An 18,413-nucleotide genomic window follows, 5' to 3' on the forward strand; every position below is an offset into this window, starting at 1 on the left:
GCAACGTGAAAGGGTGTTTGCTCAGTCGGTCTCACAAGAAAGCTGAAAACACAAGTTAGTGTGCACAAAAATAAGAAGTAAGCCTTACTGGGTATTTCCTATATTTTAAAAATTAGTAAGTAAATATCTGAAATGTACATAAATATAGAAAAAACTTTTTGTTTTTTCTATATTCTTACCTGCATTCTGCTTTTTCACACCAATCTCCTTCACGATGTTTCTGCTCATTCCAAGGAAGAATTTTCAGTGTTCCCTGCTTGTAACTGGTATAACAGAAAAGGGAAACTTTACATATTTTTTTTTTTTTAAATTGTAATGGCATTCAATTAATGAAATACAAAGCATACACAAGTATTTCAATGAATACACAATAAGCATGTAATTCAATTACTGTATCTTTTTTTTTTAAGATTTATCACTTCTTAATGCAGCTATACAGGAGTGATTTTGCCTATATATTACCTGTACAAACACATATTCTACCTATACCATTAAAGAGCCACTAAAAAAAAAAATTCTTACTAACCATACCTTAAAAAAAAAACAGAAAAAAAACCCCAAAACCACATGCTTCACAGTAAGCATTCTGACTTCATATGCTATCACAGAAGACTGAAATGAGCAAAAACCTATGAACTTCACAGCTTAAAAACATAATTCTTCAAATTTTAGCACAAATCCTTGTACTGAACTAAAACAAGATATGCCCTGCTGTACTGATCTTCTCTATTAAGTTTAATGTGTTTTCTCACTACAAATTTCCACAGTGAAACATTCTCTAAATATTGAGGTTAAAGAGGAAAATAATCTGTTGAAAATGCAGTTTAATAACACCACAGGTCATAACTAGAACAATTACTTATGGCTCACTGTTATAGGCTAGGTTGTTTAAACAGCATAAAACCCGAGAAAACCTGGTCAAACTATGCAGAACATAAATTAAGGGGGAAGAGCCGTATGGGTTCTGGCATTCATAGAAATAAGAAACAAACCATATACAAAGTAAAGACATTAAAGTTTCAGCATACTGGAGCAATAAGCTATTTCAAATCTCATTGATTTTCTCCTGACCTTGATAATAAAGAGCAATAGCAATACTACACAGACAAACCCTATCTATAAATTAACAACAGACACAATCTTCTCATCCCTTGAAGAGCAGCACTGTAACTCAGTAGCTTAAAAAGAAACGCAATTCCAAGAAACAAATCAATTTCACGATAGAGTAAGAGTCAAAACAACAAACTAAAAATCAGTAACTCCATCTCATTTAGTAACAGCCATTAAACACACTTAACAAAGCAAGGCATGTCTATACTAAGTGCCCTGCCCAGTACACACACACACATTCCTCCCAGGAGGTCAGCCACCCTTTCTTTCCCTCCTCTATGCACTAACAATAATATCCCGTGTTTTATCCATAGTAATTCCAACCCTCCAAATGAAACACGCAGTAGAAATCCAACAATAAATTGGCAGAGACAGATTTGCAGGCTATAAAAATCGAAAGAAAGGAGGGGAGAAGATGGAAAACCGCCGATTCCTGTGTCTCAGCTACAGTAACATCTGCATTCAATTCCAGTTCAGCTGGACAGAACGCCCCACAATTATCTTTAGAATTAGGCACCGTGTAGTAACATCACCGAAAAATAATTAATAACGAAAACTCCAAATTAACATTTATGGTATAAGCACCAGGAATTAAGTCACTTTCTGATTTTGGAATGATCCATCATCAGACCCTGTATTTTGGGGATTGGGGGGGTGAAGGGGGCTGTTGTTTGTTTAAGTCTTAGATAACATAATTTATCTATTAATTTCACATATTAATGTTTAAAACTGAGTCCATAATCTAAAGTAATAAGGTCATATCACAAATGTCATACATGAGAATGTTAATATGGAAAGCCCAGCTTGTACCAAAAAACTTCTTTACCAGTTGAAATGTCAAGCAACAGAAAAGCCCAAAAGCGATTAACACTCCCTTCCAAAATATTAAATGAAGGTAGTATGAGCAGGTCTTTGTGTCACAATCAATCAATAACGTTCTACTTTTCTATGTTGTATTAAAGATAAAAGAAAACTGGACAAAATTTTACTGCCCAAGACAATTTCTTTTCATAGTACATTTTTTCCTTCATTTCCCAGTAGGCTTAAGACGACATTTCAGGGGGGGCTGGTTGGTTAGTTGGTTTGTTTGGGTTTTGTTTTGTTTGGGAAGAGTCTTTTTTGGGGTTGTCTTTTTAAAAAGAGAAAACAAGTTTTTATACAGCAGAGGACAGACAAGGATTTCATTTTAGAAGCTGTTTCAAATCATGTCTGCAAAATTGTAGCAGAATTACCATGAGAGAATAACAGCAAGAGGAAATTTTGAGGTTTTCAAAAGAGGAAGGTCTAATTCAGTTGTAAGGTCAGAGTCCAATTCTTTCTATTACCAATGGCAACTCTGCATGTTTTTTTCTCCGTTGAGAATTTCATACAGTTGGCCTGGCCCTGAGACTCATGTAAGTTGAGGATTAGAAATTTTTTTTAAAATCTTTTCCCTTGTAAACTTGTGCACATCGAATTCAGACTCCAAGGCAAAAGGCAACTTGCCCCAACTCATTTAGAAAACAATGTATTTTTGCTGAAAGAGATGCATGTTTTTAAGAGTAGGTTTGAGGTTTTTTCCAAAGGTATTTTGGGAATAGATGAGTATTTGCTGTTTCTTTTCTTTTAAATCATGTCTCATTGTCTGAAAAAATAACGTTATAAAAGCTAACTTTACGTTTGAAAGCTTGTGTGTTACACACTGGAATAGTTCTGAACATAACACATTTAAGTAAGACACCAAGTATTAGAGGTTACAGGTGAGAAAAATATATATGAAAGATACTGAACTATAAAATAACATAGTGTTTCCATCAAATAGTTTTGTTATCCACTGGAAATGTTTTTGAACAATGTGCTTGATTCCAACTTTGTTACATTTATTTTTAAAATTATTTCAAATTTATGTTTTGTGGTAAGAGGAATATAAAATCCTGAACCTTCAAATATTCTTTTCCCCCTGCTGACACTTGTACACTTACCAGAATTTATGATTTCCATATTTTACTGTAGGTACACTATAAATTGTTTTATGCTTCACATTCAAATTAGCACATCCATAATCCCACTACATACAGATATGGAGGAATTAAAAGTAGTCTATGTAAAATACATACAGCTGTTTTTAATACAGGATCTGCAAGGGCAGTTTTATAAAATGTTCTTTTTTAATTTAATCCAGAAACTCATTTTTCCAAAGTCTGTATCTTCTCAGACAGCAACAGGGAAATCAATGCCAGTTTCTGTTACTCTGAAATCTTACAGCTGTGAAAGTTTTATTATGTCACAATTATTCTATAACTGAGAATGAAATATAATAAGAAATGCATCTGAGATATGTAGTCTTACACAGCTATGATATGTATTGCATTTTTCATATTGCATGAAAACATTCTTTTCTACTGCTATCGTAGCTTAGTAGTGAATTTGTAAATGCAGCTATATAACTGATTACGTATTTTTTTAAGCTTCCAATTATTCAATATACTATATGATACAAAAGTGGAGGGCAGAGAGAGAAGCTCTTCATTTTCCAGCAGTATCCTTAGCATATGTCAGAAATCCATCAAGACTGAAGTACAGCTGGTGCCTAAAACACCACACATTTTGGGAAAACTGATCCACATAAACTAGTGGAAAAAAGTATCCCAGCTGCTTTTGGCTGCCACAGCTCACTACCCTTCAGAATTTCTGCTGTGCCCAGTGCAATGACAGCTCTTTTGAAGCAACTCTGCCACCAGAGGAGAACAGTTGTATCTGATTTTGCATAACCAAATCAAGCTATGTTTTAATGACGTGGTTAACCTTAAATAGAATTTGGGGAGAGAAAAACATTTCTCTTCTCCTAAAACAACCTAGACTGAATAATCTAAACATTAGAAGTCAACCAACACTGCACAACAGCAGTTTGGAAGCTCACTGTGGTTTTTTTTCTTGATGCATACAATTAAAATTGTAAAGCAATAGATTTCACAAAATCAAGATGGGCTATTTTAAAGACACAGCTGAACTCAGAGTAAGATCAAAGCTGTCACTATATAGTGAAAATACTCTTTCAGAACTGTACATTTACAAAGCACAATGAAAGTTCATGGAGCAAATTTTGTTCTAAACCCTTTAAAAAGGTGACAAACAAATAAGACAATAGCAGCAATACGCTTTTACAAGAAGACTGGGGAAGGCAAACTAAGGTACAGTTCAGGACTATGCTGGCAAAAGACAGACACGGTAGATGAAGACAGGAAAAGTCAGGCATGAACAAGCCACAAATATAATGAAAATCCTGCTAATGCTCTGTGGATAAACAGCACCAGACATAGTTCAGCTCACGTGCTACACAAAGGTATGCAAAGGCTGCTACTGGCCCACCTGAAACCTTCTCCAGGCTGAATACACCCAGCTCCCTCAGCCTTCAAATGCTCCAGTCACCTCAGTGGCCCTCTGCTGAGTTCGCTCCAGTTTACTGATGTCTTTCCTCTACTAGGGGCCCAGTATCCTAGATGCAGTTGAATGAGTGCAGTAGTCTGATTGCTCTGTCTCCTGGCTGTCCTGTTCATGCAAGACGGGATGCTGCCAGCCTTCCCTGCTAGCTCATGTCTTGCTTGTGCCCACCAGGACCTCCAAGTCCTTTTCAGCAGAGCTGCTTCCCAGCCAGTCAGTCCCCAGCCTTTGTTTCTTCAGTTTCTTCAATTGCAGGAAGAGGACTTTGCATCTGTCCTTCCTGAACTCCTCAAGACTCTTGCTGGCCCATTTCTCCAGCCTGTCTAGGTCCCTCTGAATAGCAGCTCAGCTCCAGCACAGCATCTCCTATGAAACCTCCCTCCTTCCTTGGTGACAGCTCATGTTCTCCATGGCTCCCTCGTAATTTCCATTCTCTTCTTCAAATCCCCTCATAACTAACACCCACAGCACTTTTGCCAGCTTACTTTCTGCAGCAGCAGCCTTCTGGCTGCAGTGAGCTGCTCCTGCTGCTTTCCCAGATCCCCACATAGGCCAGCTTGAAGAAGAGCTTCTCTTCCTCCAAACCACTACTTTAAGTTTTACATGGACCACAAAATCCTTCCCCACTCCTACCAGAAGTCAATCCAGACAGGAACACAAGTGCCATTATGAGAAGTTGATCTTTCCCCTCACATTATTTTTTCTATGTTGTAGTAGAAGGTAAGATCTGAGATTTTTTTTTTTTTTCCAAACACATCCTTGAAATAATATTACCTACATTGCTCACTCTACTTCTAAACTGTTTTTCTTCTTTCCTTTAGTGTAAAAGAAAAGAAGTGCATATAAATGCACTTCATATGCTCTTCTTACTTATTTCACCATAGTGTTATACAAATGAATTCAAACAAAAAGAACTGACCACGGGATTAATGTTTTTAACATGAACACTTCTGAGCTACACTAAAGACAAAAGGAGTTCAGCTTCAGAAGAGAAGAAAAACTAATACAAAAAAATGAGGACTATGTATTAGACAGTTCTGCAGACATTCAGTCATCAAACCCATTTACATATATATACGAAGAAGAGAAGAGATGAAGCTGTAAGAGCTTTATTGAAACTGCACTGCCACAGGCAACAACTAAAAACCTAGTTCAGGAGAAGATATTGTTATGAAAAGGCAAAGTTAACTGCATATGAACCTCTTAGTTTAATTGTGTAGTATTTATCTATTCATAGATGAGAGACTACTATGTGGAAATTTTCAGGTTTTAAAAGCTTCACTAAGATTTTAGAAGATATTTCCACTCCCACACCAGTTCATCACGCAAACGGAGTTCATCCACAACTCTCCAGTAAAAATTCACTTTAAGCCATGACTGAAAACCAGTATTTGAGAAAGTTACGGAGTAAAAAAGCAGAAACATATAAAAAGTTGCTATCTTAGAGGGAAGATTTTTACTACTAGTGTAATGTGCAATATAGCAGACTGATGGCTGTTGAGAGAACCATACATCTGAATTTCCCAACTTCTGTGAGTTTAAAATGTGAGCAGTAATGTTGCAATATAGCAGTTAAACGTAGTAAAAGGGATAAGAAAATTAAAAGAAAAGGAAAAAGACTCTGGTTATGTATTTATAATGGTGGTAAGACATCATTCTCCTCCGAGATCCCCTTTAAAAACCTGAGGGCGACAGTCTTAACTATAGACTAAGAACTCTAGCTGCAGCTATTAAGATAGAGATTAGAAAGAGCTATCATCTCCTTTGAATACTTAAGCTTTTAACACCTTCACGCTAGTTGTCTTAACAGATGAAGTCTGTGTATCTAATGGAACTTTGAGAAGGAGCATGAATCCCAACGACTAAGAGACAGCAGAGATTCGGGAGCCATCATTATCAAAGAAGCTGAGAAATAATAAGAAATGAAGTAGGAAAACATTACAATCCAGTTCTACATAAACACGTTACTGAGTAATGTCAGTCTACCACAATACCAATCTGAAGCCGACAGGCAGGTAGAGCCACCAATGCATCTTAGTATTTCAGATTCCTTTTCACCTCCAGGAGATGCCAAAAACGAGAAACAAAAGGACATCTACCACTTAAGACTTTTTACAAGCAGATACAGGAAAAAAAAGTATCTATTTTCTAACAACCTGTCCCAGAAGACAGAAAGAAAAAGAAATTTTTCTACCTTTTTTCCCCCCATTTGTTATGCCAACTCTTCCTTGACGGGTAAGACCTTGAAATTTTGGGGGTACTAGCCTCTAACTGCCATCCTAATGTAAATGACATGTGCCAGCAACAAGAAAAACAACTGCTTTATGCCTACAGAATGCACTAGCAAAGCAAGTATTTCTTTCACCGGGTACTTAGAATTTACTATCTGCAGCTGAACAGGAGGCTCCAAACAAAAGGAAATGGCAGTTATAAGGCAATCTTTACAAAAACATTTCTCACAGGTAATTAAATTCTTCAGATATAGCACTTCTATGTGCAGTCATGGTGGTGGTGGTGTACAGCAAGGAATAGTGTTTCAATTCTTTTGCCTTGGCAATAGCTTGAAGTGCCTATTTGTCCCACCTCACCTGTTCCATGAACAAACAAGGCAGCACCTGCTATACAGTCTCAAGTTTTTCCTCAGCCAGATTCCCCTATAGATGGAGGAACTAACAGAACACAGAGCAATGTGGTGAATTTCCGTAAGGATACATGTCACCTCAGAGAGCTTTAGCTGAGAACCAACCCTCTTACCATTTAGAGTGCTCCATATACACAGACACAATATGGACAATTTCTAGCAGTACTTCATCCTACACGTACACAGGGCCATATATGAAGACCTAGAAGACAAACTACAGTATGTTTTTCCTCCACCAAAATCCTTTCTGCCTCCAGAGCTGCACACTGCTCAGCAAGAGGTCTGAGCTGCAGGAGGCCGAGCAGCAAAGGCACCAGCAAGGCACGAACAAGGCGTTCTTTAAACAAGGCCACTGGGGTGGGCTGCACTCCTAACACAGGCACTATCACACAGTGGTCTCATCACATGCACCACAGAAAGCAACTACCTTACTGGAATCTCTTGGTACAAACAATTATGGCCTTGAATTTTCAGAAAAAAACAATGAGCTAAAAGAAATCACAAGAGAGATCTGTCTTTTTTGCAGCTGAAAGTAGAAAATCCTTCTGATATCCAGCATACACCCTATTTCATAACTGCAACAGTGTAAAATTTAAGAAGGAGAACCAGACAAAGCCATTTCCTGACTCAGAATCCTTTCTAAGACTTGCCTAGAGTCAAAGTTCATGATGACAGATTGAATCATTCTTGCCCCTGGTCCCAAGCCCACTGTAATTACAAGCTGCACAAACTGAAGAGACACTAAGCCGTACTGCTACAGACATTTTTTCTACGAATTAAACCATTGGGGTTTACATTTTTGCAATGTTTTCCTTTTGTTCAGAAGCTTATTAATTACAGTAAGTACATGCAACTTTTTAATACTATGTGGGAATGAAACAGTTCCATTAAGCTGTATCATAATTTCTCTCAATCATTGAATTTAAGACAAATTATGTCTACATACTGTGTTCTACAAAGAAGTAAACTGGATAGCATATTCATTTTAACTGGATTTCATAACAACAACTATGTATCTACAGAATGCCAGTAATTCTACTCATACTAATAACCCATTTAAAAAAAAAATGCTAGAACTAAAAGGCCCAATAAACTCACTTTAAATGACCAAGAACTTCAGTTCTCTTTGATTCACATGGATTCATTTTGATTCACATGAATTGCCATAAGCTGAAGCTATTTTGACTGGGGGAGAGACTCATCTCATTTAAAAAAAAACTTTTTAAAATTAATAAAAAAAAATGTTATTTTGTACAACTTACATCTATTTCATTAGTATATTACTCTCATTAATAGATATTTTCATCAGTACATATTTAATTCTATTACATTAATAAAATAGAGTTTTAGGGTGTGTATTTAGCAATACTACGTGAGTAATCAGTTTTGTAACAGAGAAACAGTTTTAGAAAAATATTATATCAATTACACCGTATATTTTTATAAGTATATATAGGATCTGCTATCATCCCCATTTTGTAGTTGTCCAAAGACAAACATTTCAAAGACATACAGTACTATCTGTTCTGCAACCTGAAAAAAAAAAAAAAAAAAGTGTGAACCTGCACATACCAAATCCTAGCACTAGAAAGTTTTATCTGCTACGGGAATAAAAATTCAAACTATATACTTCCATTTTTCAATAGCAGACAAAACTAAGTTCTTAACCCATAACTTCACACCTTTACTACTAGATCACTGGTGAAATGTTTTATTTTAACTGTCATTTTGCCTCTTGGCACATAAGTCAAGTTTCTTAAACAAACCAGCCAACCCCAACAACAAAATAAAAAAACGAAAACCAAGAACAAAGAACCCTTCAGAAAGAAGAGGAACCTGCTTATGAACACCAGCAAAATACCATGAACGCATTTAAGAATCCCCTTGTTCCCTCCCTCTCGCATACAAATCTTATCAAAACAAAAATATTGGAATACATTTTGCCAATTTTATAAACACTGCAATAATTTCTCTTCATGGTCCTGTTACCTTGAAGTAAAGGATAAAACAAGCATTTTCACACCATAACTAAATAACTAAATGTGTTCCTAATACTATCAACACAATAAAAACGGCACTGGTAAGTATTAGATATCATAAAAGAAAGACTAACATCTGCTCAGAAAGGACAAAAGTGATAAGTATTATAACTAGGAAAAATGTCAAGGGAATAACTTGATGAATTAAAAAAACCTCTTCTACATAGAGAATCATCCAAATGGGACTGTTAAAACTTTGAAGTGAAAAACATAACTATAATGCTGGAAGACTATAAAAAATATTCTCTTAGCTACTCAAAAAAGTATCCCTCTGAAGTAAGGCTTCAAAGTCCTATTGTAAAATATTAAATAATGAATCTCCCCAATTCTTCATGAGCACTGAACAATATGCTTCAAAACTAATTTCATAATTGAAGTGTTTGAAAGAAACACTCTAGAAGCAAAAAATTGTTTTAGTTAATATACAGAACATTATTATGATGTTCAAGGAAGACAGTCTTATGAAAACGTTTATGAAATTGGCAGCAAACTAACATTTTATGCTGAAATGAAAGAGTAGGGAAGTCTGGATTTAAAGCTTTTTTTAATTCTACCTCAGAACGTGGTGTAAGAATCAGTAACAAGATTAATGATTTTGAAGTTACTGACTGCTTAAGTGTTAAATTACATTTCAAAACAAATCCAGAAAAACATAATTGCTTCTAGGGAGCTAAACACTTGTATTATTAATTTCCTAATGCTGGCTGTTATTACAAACCAATTACAGACTTGTACTTCCATCTCCGCAAATCTGGGCAGTTTCAGGACAGAAAAGGCCATGCTTCCTCTTATGTGTAATGGAGGTAAGAACATTTAACGTCCCTACTTTCCTGATCATATCCAAAACAGACCAAAAAGTTTCCATGAATGGCACAACATAAAGCAGAAAATGAAGACTGGACAAGTACATAACAAGTACTGGACAAGTGCTCTCTTGATTCCAGGTAATAACCAACAGCAGATTGCCATATATGGAAACTAATTTAAGTATTAACCTAATTATTTTTTTTTTATTTTTTTTTTTTTAAGTTAATACCCATTGATGCATTCTTACCAAGCTTCAGGCAACAAGAAAGCATATTCGTGTGGTGAAGTAGTCTCTGGAAAATTGGAGAGAATTGCCTGTCTGTGTGGAAGCAAAGCTGATCCATGGAAAGTGAACAAAATTTCCAGGGCTCTGACATTGCTTTCCTAAAGAGCAAAACATTAAGTTGCAGAGCTAGCTTAAGACTGATTTAGACTGAAAATGAGCAAGAAATGTAAGCTTAGGTCATGCAACAAACATTTAATTTAAACATTTTCTTTAGCAATAAAGAAAATTAGCTCAGTGTCACTGCATTTATTTATTTGCAATCAAATACACCGCCCACCTCTTGAATTCCCATTGAGATTCAACCAAGTTCAAAGGGGGGAAAAAATGCACTTAAGCAAAAACAGCAATACCAAAATAAAATTACGTTCTAGCAAAATAAATATTAATACCCGAGCATAAGTTCTTGCTGAAAGTACAATATTCTGATTTCTGAACTTCTTGAAGAATTCCCCATCATAGTGCTGTTCAGCCGCATGAGGCCCTCCAAGGATTTCCTTAAAAAAAAAAAAAAAAAAAAAAAAGCAAGAATTACAAAAGCATCAGAAAGCCTACACATTTCTTTATCTTAGGATGAGTAAGATATATGTGGAAAAGCATGCTGCTGTTTTTTATTTTTTTCAGTATGAAAAAAAAGACGCATTTTGGATTGATAAGCTAATTAGGACAATTCTCTGCCTTATTTTAATTAGGGTTTGGACAACATGAGTTTCAAAGAGATGCGGTAAAAGTCATTACGTGACTAGTGCCAACTTCAAAGTCAAAAAAATAAGCAAAATAAAGTTTGACATTCCAAAGCCTTCACTTCAGTAAGCTCATGGAATGAGCTTAATCCTGCACGAACTCCCCACCCCATGTTGTTTCCTAACTTAATTCCCTGCAGACACAGTATGTTCAAAGCAGGCTTCTGCCCAATTATACTTCTCAACACTAGAAGCCAGCCATTTGCAACACTGAAGCAGGTAGCTTGAACAGAAAACAGCTTACTTTTCTCAAGTGAGAGCCTGTAGCATTTCAAGAAGACAATAAACTTTAATAGTACAATATATAACCAAAAGGATATGATGACGTGACAAAAAAGTTACAGGAATACCTATGGAATAAGAACTCAAAAGAACTGTAGCCAGTTACCAAGTATGCTCACCTCATAGGTTTCAAGGCGATCAAGGTAAGTTAACAGCTTCAGTCTGCTACGGCAGAGTTCTTTTTGTTCCAGGGTCAGCCTGTGTTCAAAACAGGAATTTTCATGTTTGCAATTGATATTGTACAGCATGGGCATATGAAGACAATGGTTACACATTTTAATGACTTTGTGCCCTGGAATAGCTCAAGACATTAGGTAAATGAGAACTTTGACATGATATAATGCCAATTAAAATTTAACACACTTTCCTATTAGGAATAACAAACATAATTACACTCTTGCAACTGTGTAGTTACAATAAACCTATAAACCTGAATAAAACATGGCCTAACATTTCATTTACTTTGAGAAGTTTACTGATAATAGCAGCTCTTGACGCTTCTTGGCCTCTTTTTCCCTTCTAGCATCCATTTCTTCATCTGGTGACAAAAAGTCTTCATAAGGAATTTCAATGTCCACCTCCCCTGGTAAGATAAATCTGGAAGACAAAAACCAACAATGTAATTGGTGTTGATTTAAAAAAAAACCACCACCAAAAGAAACCAACAAAAAGATACAATGAACAATTTTTTGAATAAACTTACTAACACAGCTATCCATTTATGTCTTGACTAAAAATCTAAACTGTTATAGAAAATTATAATACTGAGTTTTGCTGTTGTAAAGCAGCAGAACTCAGCATAAGCCAACACGAGGCATCATCTCTTGTTTCCATCCCTTCCCTAAAACAAGCAAAAAAACCCAAATCACCAACCACACACAGCTATGATGGTTGATAGAAGTTTCTAAATTCCACAGGTAGCACTGGGATTGGCAGCAGCTCTACAGCATGCAATGGTAATAGATGACTGCACGAAGAAAGAATGGCCTCTCCTATTTCTACCACTAGGAACTGAATACTGAAGAGAACTGCCTCTGCATGTATTTCCCCACTGATCCACTGCATTTTGCTTTGTTCCCCGCCCCACCTGAACAACAGAAGATCATTACAACAATTAAGACCTATGACAAAATGCATTTATATGGGTAGCTGCAGCTTCCAGAAGATGCAACAGAAACAGATGCTCATAGAAAAATACTGACATCAGAGGTGAAGTACCTCTGTAAAAGGTAAAACGAGGTAGGTACCTTGTGGACATCTTTAGAATAGTTTGATTCAAAGCATTACCTTTCTTTATGTCCTGCAAAAGCAGGTTGATAAAAAAATTTTACCAAATTATTAGAAAAGACTTCATACACCATTCTTTAAAAAGAAAACAAACAAAAAAAAAATACTCTTCCCAAACCTGCCGCCATCTTCTCCTTTTCCTATGGCCACAAGAGCCTCCAAGTCCGTGCCTTTCAAGCCATACTGAAGCAGCTTCTTAGCAGCATCCACATTCTCTGGAACTCTTTCCAAGCATTCATGAAGAACCCATGCACGCTTCTTAATTTTGCTCTGTCCAAGAACAAGAGCATATACACAATGTTATACACGCTTCTATTCAAAGCAATGAAACTGATGATGTTAAAAATCTTCTAATGTGTTTCTTCCACTTAAGAAAATGTCAACCTGATGACTGACAATGTGAATCAACAAAAAAGAGGTGAGAATGCAAAAAACATAACAGCCTCAGAGTACATGTGGCAGAAAAGGGCACAGAAATGCCAAATGATTTAGCAAAGCTTTCACAACAACTGAACAGAAGTCATTATTTTTATTCCCTAATTAGTATCACTCCTCCTCACACTAAGTAAAATGTGATGGTTTGGGGCTAAAATGCAGTTGTTATAAACCAAGTGTATTCCACAACAGAACCAGAGTCATTTTCAGTACCAACCTCTTCACATGCCAACAGGATTCTGTGACAGAAAGGACACACCAGGGTCACAAAATAATACTGTCCTTATCTGCTGATCTTGAGTTGAGATTACATAGCACATGGAGAATGGCTACTTGTGAATATCTTATTTTGACATTCAATTAATATCTGACTTGAAAAAACAAAAATTAGATTATATTTTCCTTGATCTCTTGGACGACTTTACCCTAGATCACCATTAGGTTGTGCATCTTTGACAACACTTATCTGCCGAATTTGGAATCTTCCTTCCAAGCCAAAAAACCCCACATTGGATTCTACTGAGAAGCTCCAGTTACAGGTAGCAGAGTTCACTGTACATTTTGTTCTTCAAACCTTGCTATATGGCTTCTGATACCAACTTCACCTTTCCATTTCATCTTCTAAAATACTTGAAAGTTATTTAAATGCTTTACATTTCCAATTATTATTATTCATTTTCCAGGCATCAATCTACTGTTGCATGTGTGGGAGAGATTACACCAGAGAAAGCAAGCTGCTATTAACAGAAATTAGAAGATACTTGAAAGGAAAGATATCTATTAACATCGAAGGTATCCAGATCAGGCCTTCAGTTAAATTAACAAGATCACTCTCTTCCACATGACATGAAATGGAATTTGCAGGACAGCTCTCCCAATTGCCACCAATTTATGATGTATAAATTGGAATACAACTGAGAATTCAATTTTTGTTAAGATAATGCAGCCATTCTGATAAGAAAGCCTAAAAGTCACAAAAAACAAACCCACCAAGTAGTCTTGAATTGAAGCGACGTTAACAGCCGACTTCCTCCACTGTCTTTGATACACAAGATCAGAATCAAGGCCATATGCTTGAGCCAAAGACAAAGCTTCCCCATATTCTTCATTATCAATCTAAAAAGCAAACACATGAAAATGAAACTAATCTCACTTCTATGTTGAACAATCAATTATTAATTCTGTGTGTTGAAACAGGAAGAGGGATAATCACTGTGGGTATGCTTAAGCAGGTGGGAAACAAAATGGCTCAAGATGCAGACGAGCAAGACTCACATCTGATGGACACATCTAGAAAATCAGAGATTTTACCTCAAGAAAAAGCAAGACATTATTTAGGTAACCAGTATGACATCAGCACTCCCTGGAAACTCTAACAGGTATAGAGCTGGCTGGTTTACCATCAACTGAAATGGCTGACAGAGTTACTGCCTAGAGTATTCGTAAAAACGAAGAACTATCTATTCTTCAGTAAGAGTGAGTCACAGGCCTAATTTGTATTTATGCCTGAAAAAACATGCAAGTAAACTACTTTCACATCAGAATATAAGTTAACCCATTCCCTGGCCAGTAACAAGCTCCATTGATTTCATTCAGTATTTTTGCCAGGTCTTTCATTATTTCTAAACGCTCACGTGAGTACACTTCCAAGTCTGGCCGAGCTAATGATGTAGTATCTCCTCAGTGATCTGCAAACATCATGTCATTTGAATTATTGTAATGCTCATTTTAAACAATGATGCCCTTGATAAGGTAACACAGTACACTGCCAACTAAGAGACCCTTAGAAATATGTCCCTAAATCTTTCTGTTAATATAGCAAGAATTAAAAAAAAAAAAAAAAAAAAAAAAGTTGTTTCTAAATAAAACTGATTATGAGAGATATGATCTTTCCTTCTATACTTACTTTTCTCTGGTACAGTTCCTCTGGAGTCGTGGATCTCAAACTGACAAGGCGGAAATTCTTTGTAATAGTACGTGGACGTTTCCGTGGAGGAGCAAATCGCTCCATTTCTGTCACGAAGTACAGGCCTTGCTTTAGGTAGCTGAAGTATCTGTCTCTAGCAGAAGTTTCATCATCTGAGTCAGAGTCATCTTCTCCCTCATCTTCATCACCAGGCCTGCTCTCCAAGCGTAATCTTTTTGGAACGAGTTTTATCTCACACTGCAGAGAAAACAATTCTTAAGGGCGGAATATGAAGCAACCACCTACTACATCTCAGCTAGTTTGGTGAGAATTGAGTACATCTCCACTTCCAGTACTTGAAATTTCAGAATCAACATCCTTCCTCACCGTTTAAAGCCTTTATTTCTCTGCTTGCTTAATATATTCCACAAACCCTGACTGGGTCTGTCTCCTAGATCTGAGGCTTCATCCCTTACCTACTGAAGCAAGGGTGAAGGCTTCTTAATAGTAACCCACTATTACACTAAATGTCATACACCACCCTGGACAACAGGGAACTATGGAGACATCTTAGTACCCTGTTACATAGCTTACTGCAGTGTACAGCTATGTTTTCAACTGTTGGCTATCCAAAGCAAGCTTTTCTGTATGCCAGTCACTGGCTAGAACTGATTTCCAGAATAATACAAGTAATTCCAAAAACAAATGTGCAAGCTTCAGTATGTATTGAGATATTCTAAAAAATATTAAACTTTTGTTTAAGATATTTAAGACCTATTTCAGTGTAAGCTTTTGGAAACAGTCATTTTCTTCGTTTCAAAGAAAATTCCTGGTTAATTTCTTAACCAAAATTATGTTCTACTTCTCCCTGGAATCCTACTAAAGATGAACAAAAATAGATCTCTTACATGGCTTGGTCTTAATTTAAATGTGTTCCTCATTTCTCTTAAATATACTCCCTCTGCAAGAGGCATCTGTTTCAAAATGGAAGAGGGATGCTTGCAGTATTCTTCAAATGCACTAACATACAAACTGTCAGCACAAACTGTTTCCTGCAGCAAGATTCATCTCATTAAGACAACCTTCTAGGAGTTTTGCATCTACTCTCTAGAAGTTATTTGATAATTAAGTTTTTATTAAGATATTTGAATTGCAGCAAGTTCAGAATTTCCCCGCAATACCTACCTAAAGATAAGGAAACAGAATCACTTTTCCCATTAGTAATAACAACTTATATTTTTTTAAACCACACACACACCACCCTTACGATTACATATAGAAAAGCAAACTGTTCCTCTTGCGTTCCAAAAAGCTATCTGCCTGTGCACATTCCTCACCTCCAGGCTTAGAAATCCTCCATCGTGAGCTGAAGTGACCTGAGGAGAACTCTCAAACCATTCACATGACTTTCCCAGCAAGTTTCTTAATGTCTTGACTGATGACACAGTCAATGCACCAGAGCAGCGAGCCAAGATGACAGAATTATCTGCCCACCAATTTACATCTATCAATGGGTAATAGGATTCTTTATCTAAAATAAGAAAGAAAGCACCATACAAAGAAAGATAGCTTCAAACACCAGATATGTACAGAAATTACTTCAATTACTATGAGATTTCATCTGATGGCGCAATTTAAAAAATATTTATTACTGTGTATGCATCCTTGGTTCACTAAGTTTGTATTTTAGATCAATTATATTTTACTAACTCAGTTCTGTGTTTACTAAAGCTGTTGCAGAGAAAAACACTTAATTTTGAACTTAATTTTTTAATATTATTTGGTAAAAGAATCATAGTAAACAGATTAATTTGCATAAGACATGACAAATTTTAGGTATTTGATAAATATCTGCTTCAATTCTTCTGAGGCCATCCTTAAGAAAAGTCTCCCTGGCTACAAACATAATACTGATGAAAATCAGAAAAGGTTACACTGCTCTTGAGGACAAGTGACAACCATGGAAAAGGCTTCTGAAACAAACAAAAAAAAAAGGTCACCACAACTGAGGATGGAAGCTGTGTAATTTCTAAGATATTTTGATTATGGTAACTGGATTTGGGGACAAAATGGTCACCAGAGAGTTAGCTCAATTTGTTCACTACACTGTCATTTCCCACCTCTCTGATGAAAACTACCTTTCCCCAAACAGCACTGAGGAACAGATCAGCTTATCACTTTTCTGCCACTTCAGTGCTTAGTCAGCACCTATGAAGGTCAGATGCATTAATGCAAAGAAAGAATCACCAAGAAAAACAGTAGAAAGAAACAGGGAATTTTTTAATGATATAGATGTATACAAGCAGTAGTGAATGGATCATGGAACAGCTATTGATCTCTGCAATAACCAGGTTATAAATGGCTGCACAATGGTAGCCTGAATTTTGGGAAAAGAATAGAGACACTGACATGAGGCAAAACCAGTCAGAGGAAACAAAGCCCTTCTGTTTCAGAATTTTAAAGTAATCTCTTTAAAGTACCTTAGCTTTCAATATTTATTAGACATTCATAGAAAGGAAAGGTAAGTTCAGTTTTTTAGACTGTGGACTCTAATAATGTGTTACCTATGACATTATGATGTAGTGGCTTGTGACAGAAGCCATCTGCTGAATATTCAGCATTCCCCAGAGTCATAATTGCATGATTAATAATAAATGAAGTCCTGTACTAACCGATATATCCTCTTATTTATGGTTATGGCCACAAAAGAATTCCTAAGAGAGGATTTAAAAAAAAAAAAAAAAAACCAAGACCTAGTTACACTCATTTAGCTATCCCATGCTACAAATTCAAATCACACATTCAATTTTGGCAACTATTCTAACTGAGATTTAATTTAGCCATTTCAGATCTTTGTATATTTGTGTAAATACTTTTAACTACAGAGTCGTATAAAATACTAATCTAACTGAACCACACACCTTTTATTTTCTTTCTTTTTTCACTAGAGAGACTCCAGTCTGGGTTGATCTCATCATAACCGGGCTAAAATAAAATCGGGCAAGAGTCAAAAAAGGATTATATGCAAGTACGTACAGACAATCTGTGTATTTATACTATTGCTGACACATTCATTTTTCAATGAAATAGAATGAAAATGAAAATTTAAACTCTTCCTGAACATAAAACATACAGCTGCTGTAGTGACATTGTACTCTTCTCTAAACAGTTAAATTAATAGTTAATTTAAAACAAAAACATAGCAAAATAAGACTGCTGGACACTGTATTAGAAAACAAGAATACCATCAGACTTGGCCTAGTCAGCATTAAGCAAATTTCTGAAAATCAAGGCTCTCCCGCACTCAGAATCCCACCAAGTGTTTGTTTTACATGTCTATACGTAGGCCTGCAAACATATAAAAGCAGGATCTCCAAAATAGTCCTCCTGTTTGCTCTGTGTAGTGCTCCTGAGTACCAGCCTACTACAGTGCTATATGTATTAACTCTGGTTATTTTCA

General features: G+C 36.1%; 1 protein-coding gene across 1 annotated transcript in view; it reads right to left on the reverse strand.

The window, feature by feature from the left end:
• NBAS (NBAS subunit of NRZ tethering complex) overlaps nucleotides 1-18,413 on the reverse strand; it is a 177,110-nt gene that overhangs the window by 137,286 nt on the left and 21,411 nt on the right. The window contains exons 13-22 of the mRNA XM_009639823.2: nucleotides 17,875-17,938; nucleotides 16,291-16,484; nucleotides 14,954-15,211; nucleotides 14,038-14,163; nucleotides 12,731-12,882; nucleotides 11,788-11,922; nucleotides 11,445-11,523; nucleotides 10,693-10,797; nucleotides 10,265-10,401; nucleotides 180-263 (exon numbers count right to left, since the gene is read on the reverse strand). Of these exons, the coding sequence (XP_009638118.2) occupies nucleotides 180-263; nucleotides 10,265-10,401; nucleotides 10,693-10,797; nucleotides 11,445-11,523; nucleotides 11,788-11,922; nucleotides 12,731-12,882; nucleotides 14,038-14,163; nucleotides 14,954-15,211; nucleotides 16,291-16,484; nucleotides 17,875-17,938 (1,334 nt within the window). The remainder of the gene's footprint in view (nucleotides 1-179; nucleotides 264-10,264; nucleotides 10,402-10,692; nucleotides 10,798-11,444; nucleotides 11,524-11,787; nucleotides 11,923-12,730; nucleotides 12,883-14,037; nucleotides 14,164-14,953; nucleotides 15,212-16,290; nucleotides 16,485-17,874; nucleotides 17,939-18,413) is intronic.

This window comes from Egretta garzetta, unplaced genomic scaffold (assembly GCF_000687185.1).
Source record: "Egretta garzetta isolate BGI_Z169 unplaced genomic scaffold, ASM68718v1 scaffold15, whole genome shotgun sequence".
Classification (NCBI taxonomy): Eukaryota; Metazoa; Chordata; class Aves; order Pelecaniformes; family Ardeidae; genus Egretta; species Egretta garzetta.